This window comes from Seriola lalandi, unplaced genomic scaffold (assembly GCF_002814215.2).
Source record: "Seriola lalandi dorsalis isolate HSWRI2012SDOR001 ecotype SW California unplaced genomic scaffold, Sedor1 jcf7180002054784, whole genome shotgun sequence".
NCBI classification, from domain to species: Eukaryota; Metazoa; Chordata; class Actinopteri; order Carangiformes; family Carangidae; genus Seriola; species Seriola lalandi.
The window spans coordinates 2012060-2035319 of record NW_019525337.1 but is presented as its reverse complement, the minus strand read 5'-3'; the positions used below and the strand labels follow the sequence as shown (position 1 = coordinate 2035319).

The 23260-nt window shown below is 41.2% G+C and overlaps 1 protein-coding gene across 2 annotated transcripts in view; it reads right to left on the bottom strand.

Moving 5' to 3' along the window:
- The window catches only part of tpcn2 (two pore segment channel 2), a 45031-nt gene that overhangs the window by 10390 nt on the left and 11381 nt on the right, over positions 1 to 23260 (bottom strand). For both annotated transcript variants that reach the window (XM_087179102.1, XM_023425545.2), the window contains exons 2-11: positions 16952 to 17007; positions 14881 to 14957; positions 12989 to 13166; positions 12319 to 12435; positions 12064 to 12170; positions 8905 to 8977; positions 5077 to 5176; positions 4933 to 4998; positions 4775 to 4839; positions 35 to 126 (exon numbers count right to left, since the gene is read on the bottom strand). In XM_087179102.1, coding sequence (XP_087035228.1) covers positions 35 to 126; positions 4775 to 4839; positions 4933 to 4998; positions 5077 to 5176; positions 8905 to 8977; positions 12064 to 12170; positions 12319 to 12435; positions 12989 to 13166; positions 14881 to 14957; positions 16952 to 17007 — 931 coding nt within the window. The remainder of the gene's footprint in view (positions 1 to 34; positions 127 to 4774; positions 4840 to 4932; positions 4999 to 5076; positions 5177 to 8904; positions 8978 to 12063; positions 12171 to 12318; positions 12436 to 12988; positions 13167 to 14880; positions 14958 to 16951; positions 17008 to 23260) is intronic.

Here is a 23260-nt window from a genome sequence, read left to right as displayed (position 1 = left end):
GGGGGGGGGGGGGGGGGGGGGGGGTATATCTCACTCAGTGGCCCGTTGGGCTCCCTGGCAGCTGAGGACTTGGAAAGCAGCTCTGATACCCAGTCGTCTCCTGATGATGGACGTCTGGACAGACATCTGGATGAAGACACAAACAGAAAGACTTTGATGTCCTGAATATGACAAGTTTTTATCTCCTCCTGTCCTGGGCTCAGGGTTGATTGTAAAGATTTTCTGAAGGTGAAAACACAGAGGTTAGGAGCACACACCTAAAAATCACTGTCAGTGTTTATTACTCATCAAAGTTACTGAATTCACTAAGCAAGCAAGCAAGGCATTGAACCTTCAACCTGTTTGAATGAAACTGATAAGTATTTTGGTATACACTCATTCACTTCCTTTCGAAAGGAAGAGACAGATACAAACAGGGGAACCAGCCTGGCTCAGTCCAAAGTACAAAACACACCAACACCTTTAAAACCCACTGGTGAATAAATGTGAGGTTTTTTTTAACCTGTACATAAACAAAAAAATCCCAAAATGACACATTGTAGTTTTACTGCTGTAACAGATGTTACTATGACAACACATCTTCCCAGGCTCTTGTCGCCATACAGTCCCTGACAAAAGTCTTGTCGCTTGGGTACAAGTCGACCTTAAGTGCCCCTCAAATATATTTGTAATCAATTCTTTTTACAAGAAATGGCTAATTTCAATCCCAACAACTTTTGAAATAATGTTTTGGTGCCAAACGAAACTGCTGAAAAGCATTCTAACGTTCACAGCTTGGTAAAGCCCAAGACAAAAGTCTTGTCACCTTGTCATATGATGAACCCATTCCTAGATTGCAGCCTCACCTGTGATCAATAATTGATCAATCAATTAGTGGGTGTGTATAAAAAGAACCCCAGCACACCAGACCTTCAGATCAACTGAAACTTGACCCCTGACAACATGCCTAAGATTCACCCTGAGACCAAAGCGTTGATTACCAAGAGGCTGAAGACCAGATCCACTGCTGAGGTGGCTGACACCTTCAATGTGTCTCAGCATCAAGCACAAAGAATAAGAAAAAGATTTGAAGAGACTGGAGATGTTTTTGTCACGCCCAGGTCAGACAGACCCCGCAAGACAACTGTTTGGGAGGACCATTTGTTGGGTTGAAAATCCAAGGCGAGCCCCTTTTCCACTGCAGCAGCGCTCCACCAGGCCTGGTCACCTCAAGTTCCCGTGTTAACCAGGACAGTTTGTAGAATTCTGTCTCGAAATGGCCTCCATGGTCGAATCAGTGCCCAGAAACCAGCACTAAACAAAAGGCAATAAAAAAAACGTGTGGCATTTGCCAAGGTCCTCAGCCTGCTAAAAGGATGTACGCTGGAAACGTGGCAGAAGGTGGATTTCTCAGATGAATCTTCGGTTGAATTACATCACAGCCACTCCAAATATTGCAGGAGACCTACTGGAGCCCGCATGGATCCGAGATTCTCCCAGAAAATAGTTAAGTTTGGTGGCGGAAAAATCATGGTCTGGGGTTACATCCAGTATGGGGGTGTGCGAGAAATTTGCAGGGTGGAAGGCAATATCAAAAGCCTAAAATATCAAGAAGTATTAGCTACCTCTTACATTCCCAACCATAAAAGGGGTCAAATTTTGCAGCAGGATGGTGCTCCATCGCATACTTCCATCTCTACATCAAAGTTCCTCAAGGCGAAGAAGATCAAGGTGCTCCAGGACTGGCCAGCCCGGTCACCAGACATGAACATCATTGAGCATGTCTGGGGTAGAATGAAAGAGGAAGCATGGAAGACGAAACCAAAGAATCTTGATGAACTCTGGGAGGCATGTAAGACTGCTTTCTTTGCTATTCCTGATGACTTCAATGAATTGTATGAATCATTGTCGAACCGCATGGATGCTGTCCTTCAAGCTCATGGAAGTCATACAAGATATTAAATATGGATTTCACAGCACCACTACTTAATTCACTGATGTTATGCAACATATTTTGTATTTGAAGTAAATTATTTGTTCAATTTTTACATTACTCTCTGTAGGTGACAAAACTTTTGTCTTGACAAAATCTGACCTTTCTGTGTTCATTAAATGATCAATCTTTCTTCAGTGAAGCAAATTTATTTTAGTATATTAAACATAATTTGGGAGGGTTTTAGCTTTCATATGAGCCATTTCTAAAACCAATGGATTAATTAAAAGTCAGGTTATAAGCTGTTGTTTCTACAAAATGGATAAGTGACAAGACTTTTGTCAGGGACTGTAGTAGGGTTGCCCAATTTGTTTCCTGGACAGACACTGGAACTGAAATCTGGGCACTAAAGCCATAGCTTCTGCACAGAAGTACTATAACTGCAGTTCGCTCCCCTTAGAAAGATGTGTTGTTTTTACATTCCTCCTAATTCTGCAGATTCTGTGTTACAGTAATTAGTGAGTTGCTGGTTCATGTAGTGTTGAACTTGTTGAACTTTTGGCAGTGTTCTTCTCTTGCTTCAAGTTTTTATGTTTCCAGCAAGGTTCAGTTCAGTTCAGTTCTGAGAGCTTCAATCGAGCTTTAACTTCATCTCAATCTTACAGATATATATATACAGCATATTCTCCACAAATCCTGAATTTTAACATTATTTTTGTGACTTGTGATTCATTTGTCTCTAATTGGATATACATTAGGAAGTCAGATCATGATGAAATACAAATTTAATTGAACCCTATAAACTTTGTCAGTTCATGTTATAATCCAGTTAGACTCCTCCTCCAGCAGATGGCAGTCACATCTCATATCCTATTCCACACACCTTTTCAGGTGAACTGATGGCCTTCCAACATCAGATAGTGTTTCCTCTGTAGAGAAATGTTCTTTGTGACTACCTGGCAAATCTGTCATTATAATAGCAATACACCAAGGTGCAGGCTCACCTGTCTCTTAAAGGGAACACGAGATGGCACTCTGACTGGTTTATTGTATGTAAAACAGTCATGATTAATTAAGAGACTAATCGAGACTTTCCCTCTCTACGCTGACATAAAGTCAGCGTAGAGAGGGAAAGTCACTGTCACAGGGCAACACTGTTGGCTGTCATCTACTGCAAGTAGCTGAGCTATATATCTATCTATCTATTTATTTATCTTAAGGTGGAGGATTAAAGGGTGACCTGAAGAAGCATTTTTTCTATCCAGTCATGTGACTCTCTTCTTACTCTATTCTATGTATTGTATGTACGAGAAGAGTTTGCATCATGTGGATGTGTTGGATCCAGCAGTGACATTTCTAAAAGTCAGCATACGTATCTTTGAACATGAGGATTTACATTTAGTTAATTGACTGTTGTGCTCCTTTAAACGGCAGGTTACTCCTTCTTGTTTTCTCTCCCTGGTGTGTCCTGCCTCAGCCCCAATAGCTCCAGCTTCTTCAGTTCAGCCTCTGCTGCCACTAACATGTCACTACCCTTCAGTCTGAGTGGAAATAAAACTGCTTTAGCCAGAGCAAGTGGGGAGAATAAAGATGGAGGACTGGTTCTGCAAGAATATATGGTGCAACCCCAGTCATATCAGAGTGAAGGAGAAGATCTGCTGTTGGGATATTGAACTGTTGGCGGTTGGTCTTAGACAACATAATGTACCGAGGGTGTTCTGACACATCGTTGCCATTGTTTGCATGCAACCAAGTGTGACGTCATTCACGAGACTGTTGTGGGAGTACAGAACCAACACCCTGATGCATTCATTGCAATATCGGGGGATTTTAACCATGTCACTCTCACCTCTCACCTGATTGGCTTCACTCAGTATGTTAACTGTCCCACAAGGGAAAATAAAACACTTGATCTGTTGTATGCAAATCTATAGGAGGCCTTCACTGCTTCAGCTCTACCACCACTTGGCAGATCAGATCATAATCTGGTTTTTCTTCAGCCTTCCTATAAGCCCTTTGTACTGACGCACACACACACACACACACACACACACACACAGAGCCCCTTACCCTATCCCCAGTGCTGCTAATCACAGTCCCTGAGACACAGTTACCCAGCCTGATGTACTATAGTCGTCTTGTCAGGTAATCCATAATCCAGGACATGAAGCAGGGATCCACCCCCATCCCTTCCAGCTTGTCCACTCCAGGGTCTTCATGATGTGTGATGTGAGGGCACAGTGCTGTACTGTATTCATTTATATCAGCCATTTATATCACACCAGGTGGTCTCAGTGGCCATTTTGAATAGTTTTGTTTGTTTACCACCATCTTGTGTAGTCTGCTTTGTTCAGGTCATGTAGTCACAGTGACCACTTTGAATCGGCCATCTTGATTTTGTTTGTGTCCCCACAGACACACACATATACCCACACACACACGCACGCATGCATGCACGCACGCACGCACGCACACACACACACACACACACACACACACACACACACACACACACACACACACACACAGAGCCCCTTACCCTATCCTCAACCATCACAACCAATGGCAACATAAACCACAACCCTCACCCCAATGACTTTAATTAATTTCAAAGTTATTGTTTAATATTCATATTTTTTATATTCATATTTTCTTAATTTATGATAGCCAATAAATGGATAGACAACCGAAAATCCAATATATTTGGTGTCCAGCTCATGAGTCAGAGCTCAGACCCAACACAACCATCCTCTCCACAACATTCTGGTAGGACAGAGATGCAGCTACAGAAGCAAATGAAGCAAACAATAAATAAAGAACAAAATAATTCACAGAATGATGTCATATGTATGTGTGACTCACCAATAAATATCCTCTGAATTGGTTATAGATGATGGCGGTCAGTAAGTTCATCAGACAGTAGGTTCCTGCCAGGAAGAAAACAAATATCTCACTCAACAATAACACAATAATCTAACATCAGTATAATATAATCTAAGATAATAATTATCTTTACTTACCAATGACACTGAAGGCGACAAAGAAGATGGCGTAGCCTCTGTTCAGGGAGTAGGCAGGGATCATCACTAAGGACATGTAGAGAAGACAAACGAATGAAGAGTAATGATGAAACATAGCTTGTTTATCATGTGACTGGCTCATACCATCTGGGTTGTTGGCTGTGGTGAGCAGAACCAATAGAGAGGTGAGGGAGGTCGTCAGGTTCCTGAAGTGTAGCTGCCACTCCCCGTTCTTCTTTGGATCCTGATCACAGATCAAAGGAGACAGACTGATGATCAGATCAGAAGAGACAGACTTATGATCAGGGACCAGAGGACACAGACTGATGATCAGCGACCAGAGGAGACACACTGATGATCAGCGACCAGAGGAGAAAGAATGATGATCAGACCAGAGGTGACAGAATATCCGATCACTGTAGTGTCTACACAGAGTTTAGTAAAGGTGTGACATAGTCAAGGTCTGTATAGCGTAAAGACAGATGTCCATGTGTTGTTTGATTATAAATTATGTTTAGGCTCTATATTAATACTGTGAAAGTTTCACAGCAGAGTGTTTAGCTGAAATCTGCTATATTTTTATTAGATCACTCAGAAAAGAGTCAGCCAATCAGAAGAGAGGCTCAGAGCCCCCTTTTTTCTGATTGGCTCACCGACCTGTTGAGAAAAATGAGAGCGGAGATGAAAAACTACATTGAGATGGTTTTTATATCTCTTATGGATCAACGCTTCAAATATAACATAGAAAAAGAGGAAAATATGGAGCTTCAATAATAGATATAAAATATTGGTTCCAAGCTGTTTAGGACTATTGATTCATCAAATTATCAAAATATAAATTAATAATAAAAAGAGTTATCAGTTGCAGTCCTTAGTTAAATGTCACACAAAGGCACATAATGAGCACCGGGCTCCAGGATGATGTATGAAGTGATGTTGCTGCAGTGATGTTTCAGTGCCTCTCTTGTACTGTTATTCAGCACACCCTCCGGGTTATAGCTGGAACTACAAACAAGGAGCTTCAACTGTGAGCTGCACCTGAATCTGAAGCTCAGATTAAATCTTATATTATATTTTATATCTAATACAGTTTGGTGAATCAGGATCATATTGAGTCAATGCTGAATCATGAAAATAACTATTAACAGTTAACAATTTGTTCCGTCACCATGGCTACAGAGACAATAATCACTAGGAAGAAAAATGCCCTGCTATGATGATTAAAAGAAATAATACATATAATCAGAACTCAGGCTCTTATTATTTCTGAGCAGAGTTGTGAGCATTCATCTCATTTTCATATCAGAGTAAAATACACTGTGTGTTCAGCTTCTCTTACCCAAATCACATGAACCTTGAACAACCACTGGGATTTACATGAGAGACAGACGATACATGTTAGCAGGATCAGTTCATGGTTTTGATTTGTTGATAATAAGAAAGATGGACTATGCGATCAGACTTCACTAAAAGCAGCAATAATAAATAACTTGTGATATTGTGTTATTTTTTAAACTGCCTTGTCCTTGTGAAGACAACATGTTGTGCTTCAGTGGTGCATTTTGTGTAAGCACAGATATTCAAGGGATTTTCTGGACTAAATTATTATAATGACTTTTTCATATATAATAAATATAATATGTAAACTGGTCTAAACATAGCTTTTCAACTGTTTTGAATGCTGCTGCTCATTATTTCTGTATCCTCATTATTTGTACTTATGTTATGTTATGTTTCTCTCTCCTGCCTGTTGTGGCTGTTTCCACTTCCTGGTTCAGAACCAGTTTAGGCCTCAGGTGTATATACACAGCTTCATTTACTCACCACCTCCTTCCAGGCCTGAGGCCTCCACCTTCTCCTGTCTTGTTTAACACATGTTTAACATCCAGGCTGCTCAGGTGTTTCTGGATCAGTTTGTGACATTTTTCCAATGTCCCATATTTTACGTTATAGTGTTCCAGTGTTTTATCTTAATATCCATCCATTCATCTCTCTAGAGCTCTACCATCTTTTGTGTTGGTCTCTGAGCCTCCTCTGATTGGCCTGTGTATATTCTCATTTTTCCAGGTCATAGTATCCTAAAGGAGTTTTTTAAATCGAAAAACAACTGGACTAGGTTATTTGTCTGGGAAGACGTTTCACCTCTCATCCAAGAGGCTTCATCAGTTCATGTACGCATCTGACCAGGTTAGGACTGGTTCTACTTTCTGGTGTGGAGACCCAGGTATTTAACCTCTTGTGGGCGTTCACAAGGATGATGATGTCACTGGTTCCCTTTTGTGCTCCAAGTGTCAACGACAGTCTTGTCAGTTTGCATGACTGTTGTTGGTGGAAAATTGGTTTCGACTTTGTTAGTGCTCTATTGTGTTATAACGACAGTCGTTGGAGTCACTCGCCACTTGTGAACAGTTGTTATTCTTGGAGGCTAGATTGTTGAGTCTCCTGGGAAGGGATGAAAGGGCAGCATTGTAAATTGGAGATAGGTGGTGTCTGAGGCCTCCTCCCCTGTTGAGGGATGGTTTCTCTATTTTTACATAGATGGCCTCTTTTACTCCTCTTTCGAACCAACTGTCCTCTCTGTCTAGGATGTGGACATTGCTGTCCTCAAAGGAGTGGGCTTTCTCCTTGAGATGTAAATGGACACACCAAGCTTGTGTTCCAGAGGGTGGTGTGAGTCGAAAAGTAGATATTGGTCTGTGTGTGTGGGTTTTCTGTATACCCCAATGTGGAGGCTCCTGTCCTTTTCCATATGGACGTCACAATCTAAGAACGGCAAACTATTGTCCTTGGCATCCTCTCTGGTGAACTTGATGTTTTTGTCCACTGAGTTAATGTGTTCGGTAAAAGCTTGCACCTCTTTGATTTTGATTTTGACCCATGTGTCGTCCACATACCTGAACCAGTGGCTCGGTGTTGTTCCTTCAAAGGAGTTCAAGGCCTTGTTTTCTACCTCCTCCATGTATAGATTTGCCACAAAAGGGGATACTGGTGAACTCATGGCGCAGCCGTGTTTTTGTCTGTAAAATTTGCCATTAAACTGGAAATATGTGGTGTTCAGGCACAAATCCAGAAGCTGGCAGATGTGTTCAGGTATGAGATTTGTTCGGTTTTGCAGGGAAATGTCTTGTGTGAGTCGTTCTCTTACCGTAGCCGAAGCCTCCATAGTTGGAATACGGGTGAAAAGAGAAGTCACATCGTAGGATACCATGGTTTCATCTGGTTCCATTTTTATGTTTCGGACTTTATCCACGAAATCGGTGGAGTTTTGGATGTGGTGTGGGGTGTTTCCCACCACTGCTTTCCTCTCCTCAAGAGTGAGGTTAGAGGGGGGGACCTTGGCCTCGGACAACGCTGCTGACACTTTTAACCTTAGCTGATCGGCCTCAGTTCCGGTTTAGTTGTTTTTCCTTATAGCAGATTCTGTAGCTGTAATCAAATCCACTGTAGGTAGCTCTTTTGGTGTCATGGCGAAATTTAAGCCCTTGGCTAGGATCTCCTTCTCAGGTTGGGTGAGTTCCCTGTCTGACAAATTCTTAACCCATCTGTTATGTGTTTCTTTCTGTGCTGGAAAGTCAGTTTTTTGCCTCCACGTGCTGAAAAGATATTTGGAGAGGTCGAACAAAACAGTCCTTAACAGAAATCCCCCAAAAATATAGCAGACTTCAGGTAAAGACTGGAAGGTTGGATGGTGGGTCCAGGTGGGCGGGGCTTTAGGCACAGCTGAGCATGATGACTGCTTTGATACATCACAAAGTTATAGAAGTCCTGACGGCTCAGTGTAAGGATCAAAGAACACATGGACATCCATCTTTATACAATATGGACCTTTAAGTAATTTTTCAATGTGTGTTTTTAGGTGTCCACAAGCTGGTATGACACACACGCACACACACAGACACAGACACAGACACACACACACACACACACACACACACACACACACACACACAGTCTTTAATTACCTGAACTCACCTCAGTCTTAGCAAACAGCAACATGCCGATCATAGTGAAGAGGCAGAGGTGGAGCGCCAGCAGCAGGATGACACTGCAGAGACACGACAACAAACACTCAGGAAGGGGTGGACTCTCTGTTTATTAAAGATACACTCCAACTTTATTAAAGATACACTCCAACTGGTTACAGAGTAGCTCCTGCTTCGAGTGTGTTTTCTCCTGTCACTTCCTGTTTAAATGTTTTCTTCTAATGACATCCTCAATGAGAGTCTTTTAAAAAAACTCGGTTACACAGGTTAAACTGGGTTTCTAAGTAACAGATTTTAAAGCTTGGTTACTGTATTATTAGATGTTGCTTTACCGATCAAGAAGAGCTAGACATTTTATAACACAGCTGCTCATCTCAAGCAGCTCAACACTCATGACTCAACCTGGACAGATTCATGTCCATCTGAGTCCACCTGTCAGTCACCTAATGTCTTCTTTTAAACACTGATGCCTGAAATAAGATATAATAAAAAATTTCAAAAAGGTATTAGGAAGCTAGTTAGTAATGCTAACTGAAAAGTTAGATGCCAAAATGTTAAACTGGAGGAGCTGAACTCCTAAAATGGAAACATTTTGTCTCCCTCTATTAGTACTAACTTGTAAACAGCTTTCTGTCTGTGTGTGTGTATGTGTGTGTGTGTGTGTGTGTGTGTGTGTGTGTGTGTTTGAGACACACACAGACACATCAGTGGCTGTGGCAGCTGGAACCATGTGTGGTACTGGCCCAAGAAGAATAAGCGCAAATAAGGCTCACACCATTTGTCTTATTGACTTGAAATTTGACATTCAGGTCCAGCTCAATGTGCTCTACAAAAAAGCCTCTTAGACCATTAATGTGCGTCTGGCGATATGGCCAAAAATCCATATCACGATATACACAGCAGCCTCTTGCGATAACGATATGTATCACGATACATAGATTATATAATAGAATAATTTCAGAACAGGTTACATAGACCCTGAGGAAAACTAAACTGCTAAATATATTTAAAAAAGAAAACATAGAACACAGTATGTAGACATACAACATTTATTGTGCCCCACTGTAATCATACAGTATTCTGTAAACATAAATGTTGCACATTTAAAACTGGTCTTATTTAATAATGTGTAATATCTAATCGTGTATGCAAGTTAAATTGCATTCAAAGGACTCATTCATCTCATGTAACGTAATGTAATGTGAAAAAGGCACCAGTTAACACGAAACACCTGCAGACTGACCGGGAGCAGCTAGCAGCCGGAGTACGAAGATGATAGCCGGGGTCTACCTCCCTCGTCATCCCGGAGGGAAAGCGATCCGATGAACGGACCTGCAGCTCTTTGAACCACTTTGGATATTTAATGAAATTTTGTCCGACGTTTTCGGAGATGAGAGATGTGGGATCCACAGACCGGGAGCAGCTGCTTATAAGCAGCCGGACTATGGACATGATCACCGGCTCGGTGAACCTCCGCCATCATCCCGGGGACAAAACGATCTAATGAACTGGCATGAAATTTACCGTTGGGTAATATAATCCCTTTTGGAAGATAAATGTTGGTTTCACCGATGAAATTAACAGCTGCAGCCGCAACATTAGTTTGTCTGAATGTAAAGTTAAGCTCCATGTTTTTACTGGACTGAACAACAGCGTTTCCTCTGGGGCTGTAACATGTTATAAGTATATATAACACAATCTAAATAAATATAAATGTATTTAAATAAACAGATCAGTCTATATTGAATTTTGTTTTATGTTATTAAGTAAGACATAAGTTTGAGGTTTTATTATATCTACATTACAGAATGAATAACATCATTTAGTGTATCTCTCCGATCGTGAGGTTATTTTTTATCAGGAAAAAAAAGTGTCAGTGGAGCAGTAAAATCGCCATTAAGGTACACCCAGAATGCCTTGTGATTGCGTGATCAACATGCGTTATCGTGATAGGGGATATAATTCAAATCTCTATCGTAGGCCATTTTTTTTATCGTTTATATCATATATCGTTTATAACGCGCATTCCTAGCGTCTGGATAGATTTTTTGATAATTTTGATAATTTGTAAAAGAGTAAGATGAATAAAACTTTATGAATTTTGATATCAGCAACACCAAATTTGGTATACAGCCTTATGAGACAAAAATACAAATTTCCTTTATAAATGATCAAGATCGGTTGAAAAACATGGCTACCATCAACAAAAATATCTTTGCAAAAGGCTGTGCTTGCGGCTATAATTTTTTTGTTTTTTTCTACATCATATCTCAAAAATAATATTTGTGACAACACATTTTTCGGCTGCATCGTCACTATGTTCTGAGTCAAGATTCAAGAGGAGAGCAAGAGATAAAGGAGGAGTCTGGTGCTTTGATGCAATGTTGACAGTGCAGATGTGGAGCACTGCTGAACATACATCATGACATTGGATTTCATGTGAAGGCTGTTTTGTAAGAGTTTGATGTAAGAGCAGATCTAGCGCGGACTTCAAACAGGCAGGAATACTATTTAATTTTATTGTCTCGTGGTTTTTTGATTGTTTATTGTAACAGCTTGGTTTGGTCTTGATGATGTGCTATTACTGTCTTTAATAGTCAGTTAGGCAACATGTTGTTATGATGATGATGATGCTAAATGAGGAAATCGAAAAAATGAGTTGCTTCATGATTACTTTTACTACACATTTTTTTCATAACTTTAGAGCTAAAATACACAAATTAATCTCTCTTTTTCTGTGTGTGGGGAAACCTAAAAGGTGGCCTACAAGCTGACAGGCAGTTCTTGTGCATACTATGAAATATAAACCTGCCAGCATTACTGCTCCCCACAGCAATAATGGCTAATGCAGCTAAATACTTTATATACTTTATACTAATGTATAATTAATAATATAACGCAATTATCTTTTCAAGCAGTCATAAGTAATGAATACTTAAGTACTTAAGTAGCTTAACCAAGATTGTTACTGACCTGTGCTATTTTTACATTATATTACACTTGGCATATACCTTTATTCTGTAACTGTCACTTATGGCCACAGAGACTCAGAGACACACTCACTGTTTGAATTATGTAACATAACCATAACCAGGAATGAGGCAATAAAGATCTCAGACAGGCCTGTCAGTGTAGAAGAGTCAGATACCTGGCAATCTCTGGCAGAGTCCTCTTGATGCACTTCAGTGTCTTTTTCATCAGTGAGGAGTTCTGTAGGAGGAAGAACGGTCGCAAGAGTCGCCGCACTCTCAGTTTCTGCAAAAAAACAAAAATAAAAACAAACAAGATCTTTTTCAATATTATGAATATCTCATTTAGTAGGAAATACAGCAATATCCAATATTATCAGCTCAAGCCTACTGAACATTGCTGTTTGATTAAGTAACACCTGAGCACGCCTCACCTCGTCACACACCATGCTGACAGACAACACCCAGTCAATGATGGAGACTGAGATGACCACAGTGTAGCCAATCAGCCATTTGCTCTTCCTGAATTCATCCCAGCCAATCAGGTAACTCTGAGGGCAAAACAGACAGAGTGAAGCGATGGTTCAAATAGAAAAACAAGCAGGAAATTAAAGATGCAAGCAGCGTTGAGCAGGCCCTCGCACTCCGGCGCTCCTCGGAATGGCTTGCAGCAGGCTGGTTAAAACAGATAAGCATCTTAGTGACCGCCAGACACCACGCCCAGGGCTTAAGATTTTCTGCACAGTCCGTGTGGCAGCAGAGAAGATGTACTGCATTTTTATATGCATTCTTAATTGTGTCCACTGTGTGAAGCCAGAGACAACGCATCAAGCAGAAATTAAGTTCTTGTATATCAAGTGTAGACCCATTGATGAAATGTAAATAAATGATGATTGTCACTCAAGAGGTACTTCCTGTTTTCAGTAGGTGGCACTTCAGTGTGAGACAATCATCAAACATGTGAAATTTGGGACCGATTGAAGAATGTCACTTTAATGCTCGGGCCCTAATAAGTATAAAAACTACCACTAGAACAAATAACTACAAACAATATGAAAATATAATGTGTCGCAACCAGGCAGCTGCCACTCTAGCTGTGTTCACCTTAACAGCAAGGTCCAGACAGAAGATCATGAGGCAGACAATCTCAATGCTCTCGGTGAAGCCGCAGGGAGGCTCCCAGGGCGTGGATCTATGCCGAGGGTCTGAGGAGACTGACAGGGAGGACGGGCGCTCCACAAAGGCCAGCAACAACACCACAGTGATGGTCAGGCCCAAGCCCCTGAGACAGGAAAGGAAGGACAGGTGAGATGGACAGCAGGATTTAGTGTGTGTGCTTTATCATCACTATCATCCTCAAGTAAGTAAAGGAACAATCTGACATTTTGGGAAATGCATTTATTTGTTTAGAGAGAGGTAAACAGATTAACATAATTCTCATATCTGAGCACTAAATATAAAGTAAGAGAGCATCCATTTAGCCTAGCTTAGCATGAAGACATGAAATTGGTTCTGCAAATCTCACTGATGAATATATACTGTCATCAGCATGAGGTGGCCAAGCAAACTGTAGAGGTACCAGTTCACCAGTCACGGCTTCTATCATGCAACTCTCCATAAAAGCAGTGTTTGTTCAGCAAATTATTTACTTTCACCTTTGGACAGAGCCAGGCTAATTGTTTCCCCCTGCTTCCAGTCTTTATGCTAAGGTAAGCTAACTGCCTTTTGACTCTTGTTTCATTTGTAATGGACAAATACAAAGTGATATTGGGTGTCTCATATAACTCTTGGGATGAAAGCCAGTCTATTCCACAAAATGTTGATCTATCCCTTTCACAACATGTACAGATACAGTTTTAGATTTTAAAGTGCTCCAGTATGACCCAAAACCAAGGACCTGCTAAACCTAACGTAATGCCACCATTATTAATATTATAGACTACATCTGGGCTACTCCTGCTGTGATGTGTCAAAACATCAGTGTAAAAAGGCATTTTGGTAGTTTTGGTGGGTGGGAAGCCAGTGAGGGATCATATTCCTGTCGCTGCACCAGCCTCTCCTGCCTGTTGACCTGAGTGTTACACCTTGACAACACCATGTGTATCAATCACTTATGAGTCAATCACAAAAATAAAAGCCAATCAAATTTCTATGGCTTATATCTCATATGATACAATTCTTATTCTCATAATCTGATCCAGAACCTGTTTTTCTGCACCAATCATGTCTGTCATTATAATTTTGCACAAATTCAATTAATCATTTTTCCTTGTGGCCTTTAGCATTTTGACCAACAGTATCATATTCCAAATACACACTGATATGTGAATCTGTACCTTTTCATATGGTGAAATTAAGAACCTAGTTGGAATCCAGTAAAATTACTGTTTAGAAGTGAGTTTGTTTGCAGAATCCCTCCAAGTACTCTGACAGTTAACCTGGGACTAAAAACCTCAGAGTGAGACTGTGAGTTCTCCATGAACAGTTCTGTACTGACTCTCAGTAGAGAGGAGATGGATTACTCCTAATAGCGGCTAATAATTGAATACCTTACCTGACCTGACCTTAAATTACCTTACAGAGACTGGATTCATTTCCCAAATAATGTTGAAAGTTGACAAAATTCCTTCACATCTATTCCTCAAAGCACTTAAGGAACAGGTTTGGTTCATTCTGACAGTTTTTGGCTGGTAAGGACAGATTCTTTCCTCTATGATGTTTAACACTACAAATCTCTGCATTCAGTGAAGTGACCTTTCTCAGAGCAGACATTTGACTGGTCATAATAGGACCATTAATGATGGCTGTGGTTTATTCATTTCACTCAGTAAGCCATGACAGGACTCTGACACTGCACTACCCCTGTGATATTCTCTGTGAGAGAGGCCACTGTATGCAAGGATCAGCAGCTCTCCAGTCTCTGTCCCTGCACACATGTGACACAAACATTTTAATTCATACATGACCTGAGCAGGAGTTAGAAGGTGTGAACTTACCACTGGCAGATCCTGGAGTAGTACCATCGGTACAGGCGGAGTGAGCTGGCGTCCACTCGGTGGTTGATGGACCGATACTGTAAGCAAATATAAACTTTATTACTACAGGATTTCTGGATGTTCACTGGTGTGAAGTGGGATGTCTTTCGCCTGGGGTTCACACTCATCTCCTTTGTTTTGCTGGCATTAAGCTGAAGCTGGTTGATCTTGCACCACCTGACAAAGTCCCTGATGACTGTCCTGTATTCCAGTTCATTTCCCTCCGAAACACACCCAACAATGGCTGTGTCGTCAGAGAACTTCTGGACGTGGCAGTGTGTGGTGTTGTGTGTGAAGTCCGAGGTGTACAGGGTGAAGAGAAAAGGGGAGAGCACCATACCCTGGGGGGCACCTGTACTGCAGAGCACCACATCAGACACACTGTGACGAAGCCTCACGTACTGTGGTCTGTTGGTGAGGTAGTCAATCATCCATGCAGCCAGGTAATGGTCCACTCCCACACTTTCCAACTTCACTCTGAGCAGTGGCGGCAGGATCGTGTTGAAAGCACTCAAAAAGTCAAAAAACATGACCCTCACAGTGCTCTCACTGTCCTCCAGGTGTAGCAGTGATGTGTGCAGTAGGTAGATCACTGCATCGTCTTAGTTTGTTTAAAATGTACACTGGCACATTGAGACTCTGAGTGAGGCTGTTCCAGATTCACCAATCTGACTTTTTTCCTCCTGATATCCATTTTGAACACCGAGTTAAAATCTGCTACCAATGATGTCTTTTTCCCAAATTTAAAATCTGTAAAGCTCACTGGATGAAACTCATATGAGTCTAGAATTGTGTGTCACTGTCACACTGTGACTTAATCGCAACTGATACTGAACAGAAACACAGACTTTTTAGTTGGACCAGCCGTATAAACACAAATGTGCCTGACTGAGTGAGTGAGTGAGTGAGTGAGTGAGTGATGGAGTTACACCATTGGTTGGCAAGCCTAGTTTTGGAGTTTCTTCAATGATTGTTGCTCTTTCAAAATGATTCAATGTGAACAAGTGTGTGTTGCATCTTTGTCGCTTTCCAGAGTCCTTTACCAAATTTTTTTTTTTTTTTTTTTAAAAGCACTGTGACAAAGCTAGAGACATTCTGGACAAACCTCAGCAATTTTCCACAGAAGAGAGTCTCCAGTACAGTCTACAGCACAAGGTAAAGCTTTCCCTCCTCAGACACACCTCTAGTTGCTGACTATACGTCAGCTGACGTGACTGATCTTCTAACTTTCTCTGTGGAGTGATCGTGTTAAAAGTAAACCCAGCTAAAATCACATCTCAGTCTTTGTCTTTAACTGATGCATTTGGTGATGTTGTCAGATGACGTTGTGGTTATAATATCAGAATTTTAGCAGCAGCTTGAAGTGACAGCTTGATAACATGTAGTCCTAATGGACCACGTTTCAGTCACTGTTTCAAACTTGTTCCATTGTCATGACAACAGAAACAGCAAAATCCGTCAATGAGAACAGCTTTACTGTGAATTGAGATATATTAAAATACTGTATATGTGGGGTGTCGTATAGCTCAGTTGGTTGAGCATCCGCCCCATATACAGAGGCTACAGTCCTCGCTGCAGTTGGCCCCTGGTTCGAGTCCTGCATCGGACAGACTTTGCTGCATGTCATTCCCCCTCTCTCTGCCTCCCCATTTCCTGTCTCTCTCCACTGCTCTATCAATAAAGGCACAAAAAGCCCCAAAAAATAACTTAAAAAAAAATACTGTATATGTGAGCAGAGAGGATGAGAGAAGAGAACAGAGCCAGCCTGAAACCAGCTGACTCAGCCATCACCCTCACTCAGCCAGAAGTCCCTGCTCTTCTTCTCTAAGTGTACAGGTTCCTGCCAATGTGATGCTTTGTTTGTCTGAACCTACATTTTGAAATAAGTTCTAAAAGCGAGAGGGAGCCACCCGAGAGAAGCTAAAGCTGGTGTGATCCAAAAACACTCTCTGTACTGTGGACAGAGGCAGGTCTTACAGTAGTCGATGTGTCATGTAATAAAGCACTGAATAAGGAAATTAATTGCACTTACCTGTATGGCGTCCTCAATGAAGACAATAGCTTGTTGGACGTAGAGATCCTCATCATCTGTGGACAGAAACAAAAGGGAGAGTAACAGGAGCATTTGAACTTCCTCTGTCTCAGAAACAGACATAAAAAAAGAACTGACAAGAAACTGTCACTTAGTGAACATGCTGACATAGATCCTGTAGAACAGAGCATGCTCTCTGACAGACAGCAGAGACTGTCTGTTGTTGGCTGTGGAACTGGTTGGATCAGGAGCTGAGATAAAGGTTTGTTTTTTCTTCAGGCAAAACTGGGAAAAACAGGAACTGAGACACAGCTGAGTGCTGTGGTGAGGGTGTGGTCCATAAGGCTTAATCTCTATCAGTGGAGATCTTCATCACAACCAACAATACAGAGGTGTAGCAGTCAAAACAAACAGATGGTTAGTTTGATGTATTAGGTCAGTGGTGCTTGACAAAGGTTAGATATGATGGAGCTTGTTGGAAGTGAAGCTGCTCTGCCTGAGGGGCAGGCAGAGCTGCAGGCAGACCAGGGGCAGTGTGGGGGTTTCAAACCTGGGAGCCAGATGGAGCATGGTGCAAACAAAACAGTAACAGAAGATGAAATTTACAGGAGAATCACACACATTTAAAAAGTAAAAGTAGTAGTGTATGTCCAGAAGGTTTGAAGAGAAGAGCTGAAGCTTATTACATATTCTGCTAGTGGCTTCAATCAGACTCAGCGTACACAAATATATTACAGGTAGTTGGGTGAGACCTGATCCTCCCCCAGGCCTGAGCCGTCTGACCAATGACGGATGTCACGAGACATGAGCTTCATATTTTCTTTTTTGTTTATCGTCATACAAAAGGCTCCATGTACCTAGTGAATAATGAATAACTCATTCATAACTGACAACGTCACTGCATGAGGACATCAGGGCTGGAAAAAGAAGGGAGGATCAAGGAAAACAAGTAAAAGACACTTGCAAAGTTCATAAATTCAGTTATAGAGTATCTTCTCTGCTGCTCTGAAACTCATGATTCAATAAGTTTGCGGAGCTATGAGAACAGCTACCACTAGAACCTGTGAGTAAAATAAACAGGTGACATTAGATACACTAACAAATTGCTGTAAATTTACAGGAAAATGTAAACAGTGTAATCCTGTTATCTTTAAATGCAGTAAATTATTGCAAAATATTTTCTCTGAAATTGTTTATAAAAGTATTTTACAGTATTATTGCTTGGAGGACAACAGTAATTTACAGTGTTTTTTTGTTTTTTGTTTAATGCATTTTGGGAAAACAGAGTGAGACACCTTTGACTGCACAATGCAGTTTGATTTTTTTCATCCTTCTTCATCCTTCAAATGAATAGGTGAGTGCCTTTTGGCCTTGCTTGTGTAGCGTTAAGCCATATTTTAGGATTTACTCTCCTTGAAATGGGGCACCAGTCCTCTAGGAGGACAACAATGAATTACTTCATTGCCAAATTGATCAATCTCATATCGGAAGCCATGACTTCTCGATTCAATGGATCTCCAGTCTCTACGTCAAAACAATACAACAGGACAACAACTGGGTGTAAATAAAGGTGTTTATTTAACTAAACTACTATCTACAGAGTAAATGCAAGGTGTAATAATCATAAAGATGAAAATAATAATGAAATGAGCAGTGTGATGAGTTGGCAATGGTGGGAGAGAATATGTTATGGCTATACACTATGGCTATACAGCTAATCATGCTACATCTAAGAATTAGGTTTGATGATTAAATATTGCTATATTTCGACATCAACCCAGTCATGAGCAGAGTGTTAAAACCGGCCTACTGTGAGTTGCGCTGTAGCTGGAGACCCTCGGCTGGAACCCAGGTGGCTGTGGTTGCCGTGGTAACCCTGGAGACGCGGGATCTAGGTGGATTCTCCTGGAGGCCGTGTCCCGTTATCAGGATGACGGATTCTGCCGGTGTCTCAGTGGTTCAGCTCTGGTGGAGTTTGCCAGGAGACTTTCTGTCTCGGACACTTTTGATTTCTGCTCGGCTTCTCTGCAGGCGGTCGTGCAGAGGTGTTATCTGCTGTTGTCTCTTGCGGGTTGATGCGAAATAAACTCTAATGCTCTTCACTTTGGTTAGATAACTTTAGAGGAGACTGGCGTTGACCAGATGACTCTAAAGTTGTCAAATTCTTCAAAAAGGAAAACTTGATGATGATTAAAAGTTACAAAATTACTCTGAGGCACTTCTGTTGCTTAGGTTCAGTTGGTCTTGACTTGGCTTATAAAAATAAAAGATCGCACATGTAGACAAAAATCATGCTTGTGGCAAAGAAAACTAAAAGACGCGAAAAGTGCAAAAATGACTAAGTTTGTGGTGAGCAGCTTAGAGCTAAGAGTTTACATGGCTACAGAGCCGGGACTCTGAGCTTTGAGCAAAGATCTCAGCTTCTAATTTCTGCATCGTTTCTCACTTCGCGCATCTTCTTGTCCTCTGGGTTTCTCTGACTTTTCTTTCTCTTCTGGTTTCTGGATTCTGAACAGATTTTCGGGGCTTCTGTCCGGCATTGGCTTCTGACCTGATTTAGGCCTAGGCCTGGAATTGGCTTAGGCTTTTGGCTTTTGGCAATGTGTGAATTGTTCACAACTGTTTTATCCCCTGGGGGCTGGCACATGTTTCATGGGCGTCACCCATCTTCTCCTATGTTTCCACTTGGAGAAGAGAGTAATTTTCCACTGAACTTTAGAATCATTTTAATCTAGAGTTTACTTATAAACTCGCACATCCTTCTTCCACCATGACCACAAAACATTAAATGAAATAACATAAAACTACTTGCACTAATAATAGCACAGAGGAGTAATAGGAGTGTTGATTTCATATTACATCCTTCAAACCTGGAATTAATTATGATACAAGTGGTTAATTGATCAAACAACAATATAAACATTTTCCAAAGCTAATGGTCTATACATATGGATTACGCAGCAGTTCTTCGACTGTAATAATAATAATATGCACATTCTGGATGTCATGTAGTGTGTTACCTTGTGTGAAGGATGCTGACAGTATGGTCACATGAAGGACATTGTCTTAAAATCTACATTACATTTCAAACATTCTATGGGATAGAAGTTTGGGGTTGAACTATTGCATAGGAACATCTCATGAGTTACAGAACAGTTAGATATTTAATTTTACATTCATCCTTTGATCTGTGTCTGTGAAGAGTGTCCTGCTGGTCACTACCCAGGATTGGAATGTGGGTTGTAGTGACTTTTATCTAGAGAGGGACAGAGGAAGGGAGGTTGGTGTGTGTGTGTGTGTGTGTTCATGCATGGCACAGACAGGCCAGGATTCACACCTTAGTGTAAATCAGTCCTTTTGTTGTTACTTGTCCTATACAAGAAACAATCAAATATCATTAGACAGTCTTATTGTTACAAACTGGAGATTTTGCCTATATTCTCCAGTTGTCTGGTGTCCATTGGTTGATCCTCTGGAGCTGACCCTTTGACCTTTGGTCTGGTTCTGTGTCGTTCGGCCATGCTAACAGCATGGTCTGTTTGTGGAAGAGGGGTCCTTTGTCTCTGTTTCCTATCAATCTGATAGTTTGATGGTGGAAAGAGTCACAAAGTGTCAATTGTGGGTCCGTAACTCTGCATGTCCTTATAATGAACTTCCTTAATGGCTTGTGACTGATGCCAGGCCACGTATGTACGCTACACTTGTTAGCATCAGCAAAATATCAAATTTCCAATCAAGTTGTATTGATTATCTAGTAGAATGCCATCAAATAAGACAAGTTGTTTTACTTGTAATGTTAGTCTTTAAGACATATCTCTTCCTGATTTATCTTTATGTTTAGGATTATTTTTGCTGAAATGAAAATTCAGAGTGAATTTAGAGCACATTTGACTTGAATTAAGTTTAAAGTAATTTGAGATCAGAGTCTGCACTGACACAAACACAAGCAAACAGTGTTTACTTTCAGCTAACGTTAGCTACTTCGAAGTACAGCTCTGTACAGTTGCTAAACTGGAAAAAATCCTTCTGTTGTGATCTGAAAACGTTGGTAACACTGGAATGGTAACTTTCTGTCACCCGTTTCACCATGTGACAGAGAAAGGAGCTGGACTCTGATCCTGATCCTCCAAACTACAGGGTGAGTTTAATCTTAACCTTACTTCATGTTAGCATCTGCTAAGTGAACAGCTCCAAAGGAGCTGCTGATTTTATTTAGATAAAGTTACTGTCAGTACTGAATTGACAGGGAGCTTGTTTGCTAAAGTAAGCCAACTAGCTAAACTGTCATCATTTGTTACTTCCACTATTATCACAATCAACAGAGCAGACATAATGTTCAGCTCTATATCACAACACCTTATAATGTATATATCAAAAAGAACAGGACTCATCTGTCAATGGGTAGAAGGATTTCAGTTTCCCTGGTACATACCACTTGCAGTGTGACAATGTAACTGCTCTTATTTGTCAAATTTCAGGTGAAACACCAGGAAGCTGTATTCACCACTTCATGATCAGCATTGAGGGGCATGTTCTTTGTGAAGTCACCCAGCCAGCTGACCACGCTCGTTGCAGTCTTTTCTACTCATTACAGCTTCAAACTTCAGTCCAAAGATGACACTGCAAGCACACTGGAATTAAGTCAAAAGGTTAGATGCTTACATCCTTCAACTGGTACTGTGTGCTCACAGCAGCTTTGATCATGTTGACCTTGTGTTTCGTCTCACAGGTTACATACAAGCTGCGTAAAACATCTGATTACTAGAGCATGTTAAGGAAGCTTTTCGGACACTAATCAAGGCGAAACAAACTTTTACTTAACCTGCACCATGAAAGTACATGTTTCTATTTCCCCATGCTGTAACAGATATTGGTAGAACCCATATCCAGCTCCACACACCGCAGGTACGATTGGTAATGACCTTTAATTATGAACCAGCAGACACGCGGGTAATCAAAGCCAGACTAAGGATCAGGAAACCAGCAGGGAGGAACTAACGTTGCGACGTTGGAGCCGGAGAACGCCAAACAGCCACAAGGACAGGCAGACAGGGACCAGAAAGTGTACAGGCAGAACTCGTGGTCCGGGACAGAAGGCTGAGGCGTTTACCAGGGTAGAGACGAGGCAGGATGGTCAGGGAACAAGCAGAGTTGATAACAGGAAGTCAGTCATGAGATGACCGCTGGAAAGTCTTGCATGGATACTAAGAACAATCTGGCAATGTGTGAGTGAACCAGGGATGAATATATACTGGCCTGATTGGAGATGGAGTGCAGCTGGGGGCAACAGGTGAGGACAGTGAGGCTGATTAGAAGGTGTGGCAGAGTTGAGAGTGAGACAGAGGCAGGGTGAGTCGAAAAACACTGAGAGGCATGGCAGGCTGTGACACACCTGAATACACACTCGTTTTTCAGGCCATTCATCAGGATAAATCCTGACAGAGGCACTAAGGCTGGACGGGTCAAAGTCTTGGAAAATGTGGAAGGTCACTCAGAAAAAGATGGCATCAGTCAACCATTGTGTCTCCAGTCTACTAAAGAAATTAAGGACTTTGAGTGTACTCTACATAAGTCAGTTCACACACTCAATCACACAAACTGTTAGTGTCTTAGCTACACTCTTTTTTCAGTTCACTTGTCCACTCATTCCCCCCCTTAAGCTGCTCCCTCATACAGTCCTTATAAATACACACATACAGTACAACAGTGAACTTGATTATTAGTGCCACGGGTGCTCAGCTCCGAGGCACTCCTCTACAGCTAGAATAGCTGAGAGGAGTGCCCCGAGGCACTAATAATCAAGTTAACTGTTGGCATCTATTAATATTATTCTGTTTCGGGTTTATTATTCTTCCGCCAAATTTCGGCGCGTAACTCGTCCCGCAGCTTTGAGAAAACCCCGGTAATATATACATCAAAACGTGCGTCTTGATCCCGCAAGGGGTGCTATGACTTTTGGTGTTAAAATTCCAATTTTCCCCAAAGTTATTCCCAAAAAACTGGGAATAAATAATGGATTAGAAATGCATTGGAATTTTCTTTAGAAATCCACCCTTTTTCGACAAAATTGCACCTTTTTTCTGAGTCACCCAGCTCTCTCATACCTGCATGTAGAAATGTGATTCAAACTATAAAACGGAGGAAAACTTCTGCTCTCTCAAAAAGACAGGAACTGTTTTTACATAACATGTAAACTTTTCAAACTATGAGCACTCAAAGGAGGAGTGCAAATCACCTTTTCTTCAAAGTTAGAGTGAAAGCGTCAGCTGGCTAGAGTGCGTGAAGCAGTAAAAAATAACCTTTATTTTT